The sequence below is a fragment of the Scyliorhinus canicula genome, chromosome 26, assembly GCF_902713615.1.
Source record: "Scyliorhinus canicula chromosome 26, sScyCan1.1, whole genome shotgun sequence".
Classification (NCBI taxonomy): Eukaryota; Metazoa; Chordata; class Chondrichthyes; order Carcharhiniformes; family Scyliorhinidae; genus Scyliorhinus; species Scyliorhinus canicula.
This window is the reverse complement of record NC_052171.1, coordinates 810,840-823,351: the sequence shown is the minus strand read 5'-3', so window position 1 is coordinate 823,351 and position 12,512 is coordinate 810,840. Positions and strand designations below refer to the sequence as shown.

General features: G+C 45.0%; 1 protein-coding gene across 1 annotated transcript in view; it reads left to right on the top strand.

Moving 5' to 3' along the window:
- Nucleotides 1-2,459: 2,459 nt before the first annotated feature.
- LOC119957320 (serine/threonine-protein phosphatase 2A 55 kDa regulatory subunit B alpha isoform) overlaps nucleotides 2,460-12,512 on the top strand; it is an 88,672-nt gene continuing 78,619 nt past the window's right edge. Inside the window, exons 1-2 of the mRNA XM_038785203.1 lie at nucleotides 2,460-2,671; nucleotides 3,117-3,194. Coding sequence (XP_038641131.1) covers nucleotides 2,665-2,671; nucleotides 3,117-3,194 — 85 coding nt within the window. The 5' untranslated portion in view covers nucleotides 2,460-2,664. The remainder of the gene's footprint in view (nucleotides 2,672-3,116; nucleotides 3,195-12,512) is intronic.

The window sequence follows — 12,512 nt, the reverse complement described above, 5'->3', positions numbered from 1 at the left end:
GTGCCAACCTAAATAATGGGCAAGATTCTCCATTTGGGAGACTAAGGGCTGGATTCTCCGATTCTGACAACCGAAGAAACAGCACAAAACGGCCACCAATCTCCCATCTGCTGGGGGGGGGGGGGGTAGCAGGCATGTAGCATCGAGCACCCGCCTCTAGCTACAGATACGCCCGGAGAATTGCCGGGTCCGTGGCCGCGCATGGCAAAGGTCTGCAGTGGCTGCGCTCTGCAACATGGCACCGGCCGCGTGCGGACCCGGCCTGTCAAATAGTGAACTCCTTTGGCCAGGCTCGCCACCCCCCACAATTGGCCACGCCAAAGCCCTGCCCGTGGATCGGCTCCCCCCCTGATTGTGGCGGTGCTGTACTAAGTCCGCAGCCGCCATGCTGAGCACCCCAAAAAAATAGCATGAGTGACCCACGGCGTCTGGAATCCGGACCATCGGGGGGCAGAGTATCGGGGGAGGGCCTAAGGTGACATCCTGAGGCCATTAATACGGTGTGTGGCGTACTCGCAGAGTATGCCATTTTGGAGGGGGCGGAGCATCACAAAAGCGGCGCCAATGGGGATTCTCCGACTCATCGCCGAACATGATTTCGGCATCGGAGACCAGAGAATTATGCCGTGTTGACGGAGCAGCATGTGAACCTTCACGACTGAATATTCGCCCTGAAACCCTCACCAATTCCAGTACCGATGAAGGGCTAGCACCGGCACCGAGTGAAACTCCCGCCGACTGTGCCGGAAATGGCCGGGTCCCGGGCCGTGCATGTACACAGCTGACAACGTGCATCAGCCGCATCACACAACATGGCACTGGCCGTGCAGGAACTCAAACTGCCAACCTTGACCCCACAGCCCATCCCCTGGCCACCCCCCACCAGTCCCCCAGCCCTGGCAGAAGCCCCCACAGCCAGTGGCACAGATACCAGCCGAGTGTGGCGGCGCTGGACACAGTCTGCAGCCGGCATGCCGGGTTCCCACACGCTCGGGACCACACGTGGCCCGCGCTGTCGGGAACTCGGCCCATTGGGGGCGGAGTATCATGGGTGACCCGAATGGTGGGCCATCTGATGACGTGCCAGCGTCGTTGAAATGGCGCGCGTGTCACGATGATGCCGGTTTGGAGGGGGCGGAGCATGGCGGACCACTGTCAGAGCAGCACCGGCCCCGATTCCGGTGTCGGAATCCATTCTCCGCCTGATTGCCGATCATGATTTTGGTGCCGGGGTACGGAGAATCCCGCCAATGTGTTCATGTCCCTGGAGTTGGATTCGAACCCACGACGGGTTGGGGTGACATCCACAAATCACAGCTTGGAGAAGCCCCCTCACTCCCCAGAACATGTGTGCTTTCCATCATGTGCCACAATATGTTGTGAAGTGTTCTGCAGTTAAATAGCCTCCCACTGCACATTGTCTGGGCTCAACACTCAAGGAACGGCCACTTGTGCACTTTGAATTTGCATCCCAGTCCTTCCTTCCATTTTACAGCAATAGCAATTTTACAGCAATTTTTCATTCGCCTGAGGAAGGAGCAGTGCTCCGTATGCTAGTGTTTGAAACGTTAACCTGGTGTAAAACTTCTCACTGTGCTCACCCCAGTCCATCGTTGGCATCTCCACATCATGACAGCAATATGAAGTAGTGGAGGATTCGGGGAGTGGCATAACAAGTATGGCAGAGTTATCCTGAGTATCCTGCACAACACATTTCACTCAACCAACATCACTAAAGCAGATTATCTGATTATTATTGGATTGCTGTTTGTGGGAACTTGCTGTACAGAGATTTGCTGTCGCATTTCCTACATTACAACTGTTCAAAAGTACTTCCTTGTCTCTAAAGCCCTTTGGCATGATGAAAGGTGCTATCTAAATGCATGTCTTTCTTTATGTTTCGTGATCTGTGGGTGGTTGACATTTGGCGTTTATTTAGTGCTTCTGGAGTAGTAAAACGCAGCGTTACCAAACAGAATTCGACACTCAGGCATAGAAGGAGATTGTGTGGACTGATGACCAAATCTCAAAAGTGGGAAAGAGGGTCAAAGAATCGGAGAGGTGCAGGGAGGAATTTCCAGAGTTCAAGGAGCAGGCAACTAAAGTTCAATGTTGTGAGCAATTAAAACTGAGGCTGGGCGCGAAATCAGAGGAGTGTTGAGATTGCAGAGGGTTGGAGGGGATCACAGAGGGAAGGGGAGGAATTTGAAAGGGAGGATGAGATTTTAATTTAAATGACGCATGACCGGATGGGGAAACAATGCAGGTCAGTGGGGCGAGTGGGATTTGGAAATTTGCAGAAGCAAAGCCGGGAAAATAACATAATGGAAAGGAGGGAGATCGCTGTCAATGCAGGAATGTTGCATCTGATGGGAGACTGAGGCAGTGCTGTGGGCAGGCAGCTGGCCCCGCCCCCGGCTCCGCCCCCTTGCTCCTGCTCGGCCCCCTCCCTTCCCGCTGCCATGACGTCATCGGAAGATGGCCGGGGCGGGCGCGCCGCCATTTTGAAGGGCTCAGAGAGCGGGGGAGGGCACAGCAGCTCCATCCGAAACCAATCCGCCGCCATCCTCAGCCAGTGCAGCCCGGCCTGTCCGCTTGCAGCTCCGGCCTCATCCTTGGGCACTGCGCGAACGCCTGCTCCCTCCATTTCCAGCCGCTTCCGCCATGGCAGGTGAGGATTCGAGCAGGGGAAAATGAAGAAACGCAAGTGGGAGTGAACGCTCCCCCCCCCCCCCCCCCCCCCCCCCTCTCCATCAGCCCCTTTGGTTCTGGGTTTGGTTTTAAATATAAAGTCAAATTTCCGCTCTCTGTCCCGTCCCCCTCTACCTCCCCATCCCTTCAAGGCCTGAATGCTGAACTCATTCCTGCACAGAGTGAAGGAAAGGGGCAGGAAAGCAGCCTGGGAGGGACCAAAGCCTTCAACAGCATAAATAATAATTTACAATTCCTGGAGTCTAGTGTGTTCAATTATTTTTAAATCAATGAGACCCAGTCTGAGGCTGGAGAGACCTTTCAGTGTCTCACCACCTACACCTCCACACCCTTTAATGAATGTATAGTTTCATTTTTTAAATTATTCAATGCATGTTATTAATTTTTTCCCTCCATTCATTCAGGAGTTGGAAGTGGTGGCAATGACATTCAGTGGTGTTTCTCTCAGGTGAAAGGGGCTATAGACGACGATGTTGCAGAAGGTAAAAAGGACAATTTATATTTTCCTTGTTTCCTCTCGTTGCCCTCCCGCCCCCAAATCCCTGGTTTCATTGCTTTCTGCACTGGTGTTTTATGGTCTGGGTATTTTTTTGAAGATTAAAGCGTCTGTTGCAGTTTTCTTGGTAGATTTTTTTTGTCTGCGATTCCCAATTTTTGATGATGGAAGTGCTTGGTGAGATTCAACAGATGTACCAATTAATTATTTGGAAATTAACCTAAATGCGCCCTGAGATTTTTTTAATATGCTGGTTTTATATGTTGGTTGATGGTGGGAGGAAGTACAGCATTCAGCAGCTCAGTATGAATCAGATTTATTTTGTGGATATTATGCATGGCTGAGAAATATTAATTCATTGTTAAATGTACCATCTTGAGAATGGTTTGTGATTTTCACTTAACAGTTGAGTGATATGAAATACAATCGGCCTTCAGCTGAAGAAGTAGAACTAAAGTGACTAAAACGCTTCCTGTCGTGGACTCGAGGCATTTGTGTGACACACTCTGTACTCCTCCCATTTTCATTTTGTACAGGTTGAATTAACTGGGGTTGTAAAATTCTGATCAGTGAAAAGCAACAGCATTTTTGTTGTTTTTGCTGTCCCTTAGATTTTCTGTATGGCAAGGTAGTCTATCAAAAAATAACTCACATGGAAGTGAAGATCCTGGACATTGGTTCTCATGGACTGTTACAAGGTTTCAAATAGATCTCCAAGCTGATGTATTGGATGAATAAATTGTAAGTTTCAAAATTGAGTATTGGTTATAACTACTGGAATATATGTAGATTATTTGGTTTGTGCACCCACGAGGCACTGTCATTCCAGTTTTAGTAGAATGTGATGATTGTTGTGGAACTATAGTGTGGTAACACTTTGTACCATACAACACATCATATTCTGTTTTTCCAACTTGGGCTGTGTCAGTGGGCATTTTGTGAGACACCAGGCTGAAGCCCTGGTGATTGCAATGTCTTATTGGGCTGGTGGTAATTTAAAATGCATTGCACAGCCCACACAGAGAGTGAGTATGTATACGAGAAATAAGCTGGGTGATGACACTGGTTTCAATCTGTCAATATAGTTTTATGTGGTGCCCGGAGTATATGAAGTTCCAAGAGGCTTCTGTTAAATTGATCTGTTAAATGGAGTATCAAACATTCTCAAATGTGCTGAGGCCTCATTGTGTTTCCATATCCTGTGCAAATATACAATTATGTTTATTGGCCTTCAGTGTTTGAAGTAGAAGTGAAGTGATGTGTGAATTTAAGACTCGCATCATTTTTGATTGCGAGGAATCTTTCCAGTATTCTGGAAGGAATGATGGAGATTTTTAACATCCATTCAGTCCTGTGCCTGTGTCAGGCAGGAGTTTATGCTTTGGTCCTGGGGTGGTGCACAATTCAGCAGCAGACTGAACAAAGTGACAAGTGTTATTATGGGGAAAGTACTGAGTCCTTGGTTCTGATGCGAGGCATTCTGTCTGTTAGAGTACAGCTGTTAATTTGCATTTATTGATGTGTGCGGACATCTGGCTTATTTACGTGCTGGGATACCAGTGTTTTAATATCGGGGCTGCCAGGTGGATTCTGATAAAGGAATCCTTTTGACCCACTTGCTCAATGTCCTCCTGAGCACCAACCTAACAATCTTGCTGTTTCTTAAATAGAACATCTGTGTTGGCTACAATCATCCATCCAAACAACCTGTCGATTATCTGTTGTTATGAAGCATATTTTTGGATAGCAGTGAGAGCTATGGACACAAAAGCATTGAAGGAGGAAATAAACATACCAAAACCAGCATCTCTTCATGCTGGGTGATGTTTTAAGTCATCTCTTCAAACTGCTGCTGCCATTAGTGACAGGCCTGCACTGACCAACATTCGATGCTTGCAGTTTGAGATGACTTTGAGACTCATTGTAACTTATCAAAGAGGCGAAACTTAACAGGCAGTTCAATTAAACCCAAATACAAACATTTTATGCACATTATTTCTTGCACCTTATTTGAAATCTTGCTGACAGTGCTTAAAACAGGTCGTTGGAAGGAGTACCTTTGGCTTACCTTTACAGGCTCTGCACTCTGATCTGCAAAATGCGCTTCAGTTATATCGAAGAGATTAGATTAACTGTACCAATGCAAAGACCGAAAAATGATCAGCATTGCTGGGTGTTATCAACTTGAGGTATCTTATAAGATTGTTGTAATTAAATGCTGTCAGTACGTGATTTCACCATGTTATTTATGAGGTAGTTTGGGACACAAAACATAGCGCTGAAATATTGGTGCTCAAGTTATGCTGCATATTGTTGCATCGTTTTGGCGAGTGCTCTGTGTGATGCTACCTCGCCCGTGCTGCATTTCTGAGTCTATGCAGTGATGTTTATGAAGCAACTCTGACCTGTTGGTGTAACCCAATATACCAACCAGACTCTGGACTGAAAGGGAGCGGGATTCACTAACAAAACATGGAGAAAAATTAAAATGCTTCCAGACCTGGTTAATGAAGTGCTCAGATGTCTTGGGCTTCTGATCACACGGTTAACCCACATAAACATAAAGTGAATGTGTTCAGAGGAGAAATTTGCTGCAGCCAAGTTTTAAACATGGTCAATGTACCTCTTTCTGCCAGGTAAGATTGCTCTAATGGTTGCAATGGTTGGCAGTGTGAGCTACTTCCTGGTGGCAGAAATCTAAATTGCAGTTACTTAGGAAGGTGTTAACTGTTGAAGATTGGCAATGAGTGTCCCTGAAAAAGAGTAGTTGTAACCATGGCAATAGGTTGTGACTGAGTTTTAAGCTTTACAACTTCATAAAGGTGTCAGTGATATCTGCTGGGAAAATACCCTACTTGGCATGATGTGAAACATGCAGATCAAGTAGTTTCCACGTTCAGTTTTTGGTCTGTGTGAGTTAGCCAATTTTACAGGTGATGCAGATAGCCTCAGTGAACCTTGGTTCAGGAAGGGAATCTAGACTTAGTCCGGGTTCTTGCTCCTGCTCATTATTGAGCGACATGTTTTGGAAAGGGCTTGCTTATTATGAATGAGAACAAGATTGAGTTTTACATTGAAGGCACCTGTAGTGAAATAATTTCTGGCAATTGCTCTTTGGGCTCCCAGGAAGGGAATGCTCCATGGCAAAGAGGCAGTCCGTACCTTTGACATGGTATTAAGTCATGCAATATATTTGCCGAGAATGCTTTGTATAAAATATAACTTCAGGATATTTAAGCTATTCATGTCCTTCTTCATTGTCTGCAAAGGAATGTGACAACCTCCTCGCACTGCTGTTATGGGGTTATCTTCTCTGCATTCCAGTTTAGTTGTCCCATTATAGCAAAGCTGGAGTGTTATCTGCTTCCTGGTGAAGGTGTGTGTCCTGTGCTGGCTGTCAAAGGAACTGATTACTCACTTGGCTGTTCCCTGTTAACAATATGATATTCACGTTTATGCTCGACCCCGACTGCTAGCACAGACCTGTGACAATTACGTGATACACTGGATTGTTGAGGACTTGAGCAGGGTGACTGGTGACAATTAATATCTTGTTTTCATTCCGTTTAGCACTGGGCTAAATCGCTGGCTTTGAAAGCAGGCCAGCAGCACGGTTCGATTCCCGTAACAGACTCCCCGAACAGGCGCCGGAATGTGGCGACTAGGGGCTTTTCATAGTAACTTCATTTGAAGCCTACTCGTGACAATAAGCCATTTTCATTCATTTCATTTTCATTCATTCATTTCATTTTGAGGAGGTTTGTCTGACCAATTTCTGATTCAAGTTGGCATGCTGTCTTGGGCCAAGTGTGAGCTCCTGGTAGCTAACATGCATGTGTGTGGGTTTGGTTTTCTTTTGGTTGCAGTCGTGGAGGGGATACGAGGGGAGGTTCCTCCATATGAACAAATTTGAAAAAGCAATGCCTCTTTGCATTGGTATTTTGAAATAAAAATAATAATCGCTTATTGTCACGAGAAGGCTTCAATGAAGTTACTGTGAAAGCCGCTAGTCGCCACATTCCGGCGCCTGTTCGGGGAGGCTGGTATGGGAATTGAACCTGCGCTGCTGGCATTGTTCTCTTTAACAAGCCAGTGATTTAGCCCACTGTGCTAAACCATAAATACATGAAATCCTCCCCATGATGTAAACTGGGCAGGTTCCATTGTATAAGGAGCCAAGGAAAATAAAAACACTATTTTAATTTGTGTGCAATATAAAGGGATTAAAGTTGGGCAGGACCCACAGCTGCTTCTAGTCAGTGTTCCAGTAAGAAAATAACGTCTGTTCCTGACGAGTGAATTGAAAAACCAACAACAACTTTTGGTCAAACTCCTGATGATATTTCACCAGGTGAAATATGTTCAATACCATGTTGCTCTGTTATAGAAGGCAAATAAATAGCAAGCCTGTGCAGAAGCATTTTTCTCTGCCTTTCTTTTCCTCCCTTACCTTTTAAAATGCTAATTTCTCCCTGGGGTGTGTTTCACAGGTGCAAGTGTTTTTCTGAGTGATAATTCTAATCCATAATTGTTGGGTGCCTTGTGAACCTTTTGAAGGAGTGAGGTGACATCACAACGGAACCCGGTCCTTCATCCGAGGTCTAGAAAGCGGTCAGTGCCTTTTCATTAGGAGAGGGACTCCGAGGTGCATTCACAGTTCTCCCCAAATTTAGGTACCTCATGAGAACCTGGTCGGGGAGGAACGTGTGATGGCAAGGATGAAATTAGATGCAGACAGTACAAGTGCAGATTGTCCTGTTTCGCAGAAAATTTTGACCAGAGAGCAACGTGTTTTCCGATTGCATCAAGGTGCTGCAACAGCTGAGAGCATGGCAAAACCTCGGCAGAGCATCGGAAATTAGGGCAGGAATAGGCATTGTGCCTGGATGTCCAATTCAGTACAATGATTGCTGATCTGATTGTGGTCTTAACTGCATTTTAACGCCAGCTCCTCATAACTAAACTCCCATGTTGATCAATGATTTGTCCAACTCACTTTGATTATGCCACACGAATAAATTGGATGCCAGGATGGTGCAGTGGTTAGCACTGTTGCATCACAGTGCCAGGAACCTGGGCTCAATTCTGGCCCTGAGTGACTGTGTGGACTTTGTACGTCCTCCCCATGTCTGTGTGGGATTACTCCGAGTGCACCGGTTTCCTCCACAGTCCAAAGATGTGCAGATTTGGTGGATTGGCCATGATAAATTGCCCCTTGTGTCCAGGGAAGTGCAGGTTAGGTTATGGGCTTAAAGGGATAGGGTGGGGTGGACATGGTTAGAGTGCTCTTTTGAAGGGTTGGTGCAGACCTGACGGGTGGAATGGCCTCCTGCACTGCAGGCCACTGCTTCTCCCTGGGGAAGAGAATTTGCAAGTCCCTTTTTAGAAGACAATTCATCCTCATCTCTGTCTGAAATATGCGACCCTATATTTTGGAACAATCCCTGAGTTCCAACTTTCTCCACAAGTGGAACTGTTCTCTGAGCATTCACCCTATTGTGCCTCCTCAGAATTTTGTTTTGCAAAAATATCACCTTTGCAGCTTAACCTCAGTGAGTTTCAGCCCACTCTTTCCCAATAAGATAACCCCTCTATCCCAGGATTTGGTTTAGTGAACCTTTTTTGAAATGCTTCCAATAGAAGAGTATCCATCAAGTGAGTATACTAAAATTGTACGTAGTCTGACCAACGTGCTGCTGTACAGTTGTAACAAAACGTCCCAACTTAGTATTTAAAAAAACAATTTCAAGTACCCAATTCATTTTTTTCCCACTAAGGGGCAATTTAGTGTGGCCAATCCACCTAACCTGTACACCTTTGGGTTGTGGGGGTGAAACCCAGGCAAACATGGGGGGGAATGTGCAAACTCCACACACACTGACTCGGGGCTGGAATCGAACCCAGGTCCTCAGTGCCATGAGGTAGAAGTGCTAACCACTGCGCCACCATTCCACCCGACATCCCAAGTTATGTTCTTCACCTATATTGCAATAAAGGCCAACACTTTATTTGCCTCCCAAATTGCTTGCTGTATTGACCTGTTGTCATGTGAGAGTACCTTTAAGAAATAGGTGTTTATCAGTGATGTCAGAGTGTGGGTGGAGCTGGGCTATTTTCAGCTTTCTACTTTCGTTTTAGGCTGTTTGCTGCAGGGTGTGCTTTAGTTTTGTTTTCAGTGTTGGAGCTGAAGCCAGACAGAGCAGGTGTATTGTTGATCTCTGCCATGAAAAGACTATCTCTTGATCATTTGGTGAATTCAGAATTATAAATGTTCTCAGTAGTGAATGTAAACCTAATGTGCTTCTGTTAAAAGATGTTTTTTTTTTGTCTTCTGGATGTTGTTTGAGAAGTTATTAAGGATTACTTAGTGTTGTATTCTTTGTGGGGGTTGTATTTGAATTGATGGTTGTTAAGATGCTCACTGTATGTTTTAAAAAGGTTCACTTGAGTTCATAGAATAAACATTGTTTTGCTTTAAAAAATACTTTTCCATTTCTGCTGTACCACACCTGTCGAGTGGGCCGTGTGCTCCCCATCCCACAATCTATTAAAAGTTGTGGGTCAGGTGAACTCCATGATATACTTTGGGGTTCTCTAAACCCTGACCCAGAACAACGTTAACACTTTGTGATTCATGTACAGTGACACCAAGTCCCTCCTGTACTGCAGAATTCTGCAGTCTCTCTGCATTTACATGCAACCCCTGCTTTTCTGTTCTTCTTTCCAGAGCGTAAATTGGCCTTTTTCTGTTTGGCAGGATGTGATGAGTGGTATGCCACATGGATCAGTGCTGGACCCTCAACCTTTTTGATATCATACAATTTAAAAAAAAAAAATTTAAAGCACCCAATAAATTTTTTCCAATTAAGGGACAGTTTAGCATGGCCAGTCCACCTACCCTGCACATGTTTGGGTTGTGGGGGCGAAACCCACACAGACACGGGGGAATATGCAAATTCCACACAGACCGTGACCTGGGGCCGGGATCGAACCCGAGTCCTCAGTGCCGTAGGCAGCAGTGCTAACCATTGTGCCTTGTGCCACCACCTTGATCTCATATAAATGACTTGGACGAAGGGACTGAAGTATGGTTGCTAAATTAGTTGATGCGAAAGTTAGATAGGAAAGTAAATCGTGAGGAGGATGATTGGAAGCTACAAAGGGACATAGATTGTAGATTAAGTTTATGGGCAATAATCTGGCAAACTAAGTATAATGTGGGCAAATAGGAAATTGTCCTTTTTGGCAAGAAGAATAAAAAAGCTGCTTATCTAAATAGTGCGAAATTGCAGAGCTCTAAGGTGTGGCAGAATCTGGATGTCCCAGCATATGAATCACTAAAGGCTACTATGCAGGTACAGCAAGCAATTGTTCTAATTTATTGTGAGAGGAACTGATCACAAAAGTAGGCAGGTTATGCTTCACTTATACTGGGCATTGGTGAGACTACAGGACATTGGTGAGAACACATCTGTAATATTTTGTACAGTATTAGTCTCCTTATTTTAGGAAAGATGTAAATATGTAAGAAGCAGCTCTTACATGTGCCACACCCATCAGGAACAGGCGGGTTTTCTTATGAAGAAGGGTTGGGGAGGTTATGTTAGTATCCACTAGTATTTAAGTCGGGGTGTCTTGATGGAAACCTTTAATATTCTGAGGGGTATCGACATGGTGGTTGCGGAGAAGATGATTCCTCTTGTGGGAGAATCTAGAATTAGGGGTCACTGTTTAAATATAAGTGGTCATTCATTTGAGACAGAGGTGAGGAGAAATGTTTTTTCTGATGGTTAAGTGTCTCTGGAACTTTCTCCAAAAGACAGTGGAAGCAAAATCTTTAAATATGTGCTCCTGCTCCGAATTCGAATATTCATATATTTAGGTATGCCTCATGTTTTAAAAAATTGCAATCAATTTGGCCACTCGCTATATCTCTAGCCCATTACAACCTCTTTGTATCCTCCTCACGACTCGCTTTCCTACCTATCTTTGTATCATCAGGAAATTTGGCAGCACAAAAGTTGGTCCTTTGATCCAAGTCGTTAATGTAGGTCACAGTTGAGGCCCCAGCACTGATCTCTGTGACACTCCACTGATTACAGTTTGCCAACCTGAAAACCAATCTACAATGCTTGCCAATCTATCGCCCTCAACGCAGTGATCTCCTATCATGTGGCACCTTGTTGAATGCCATTTGGAAATATAAATGCACTCCATCTCCTGTTTTGAGTTGTCCGTTTGTTACATCCTGAAAGAAGTTTAATAAATTTGTTAAACGTCATTTCCTTTTTTATAAAATGATGTTGACTGCTTAATTATATTATGATTTTCTAAATGTCATGCTGCTACCTCTTTAATAATGGGTCCTAGCATTTTGTGATTGACAGATGTGAGGCGAAGTGGCCTGTAGTTTCCAACTTGATGTCTCCCTAATTTCTTGAGTAGGAGTCTCAGATTTGTGATTTGCCAAATGATTGGAATCTTTACAGAATGTGGGGAATTGTGGAGGATTGCACCAGTTCATCCACAATCTGTGCAGCAACTTCCTTTTTATACCTTTTGGATGTAGGCCATCAGGTACAGGACACTTGTCAGTCTTTAGCACAGGTAATTTTCAGCGTACTTTTTTTCATGACAATTATTGTTTCAAGTTCTTCCCTCTCTTTGCTTCCCTCACAGCCCCCTGCTTTCCTATTGCTCTTGGGATGTATTTTGTGTCTTCATATGTACAAAATACTTACTCAAAGTCTCTGCCAATTCCTGGGATTAAACTATGTGAAAGTTACAGTGCAATTAAGCAAATTACCATTGTGTTACATGCTGAGCAAGTGCCAGGCAATGATCATCTCCAACAAGAGAGAACCTGACTGTTTCCCCATGACATTCAATGCATGACTATGGCTGAATCCCCCATTATAAACATCCTGGAAAGTTGGCGTTGACCAGCCATTTAAATCCTGTGATGTCAGGAGCAGGTCAGAGGCTGGAAATTCTGCTGTGAGTACCTGTCCTCCTAACTCCTCAAAGCCTGCCCACAATCTACCAGGCACAAATCAGGACTGTGATGGAATACTATCCACTCAACCGGGTGAACGCATCTCCAACAACAGACGAGACGCCATCTGGGACAAAGCAGTTGCTTGACTGGCACCCTATCCATTGCCTCAAAAGTTCTCCCTCTTCAGCACTGACGTACAGTGGCAGAATTGTACACCATTAACAATGCACCACAGAGACACACCAGGGCCTGTCAGACAGCATCTTCCAAAACTACAACCTCTCCCACTGGAAGGGCAAGGTTGCA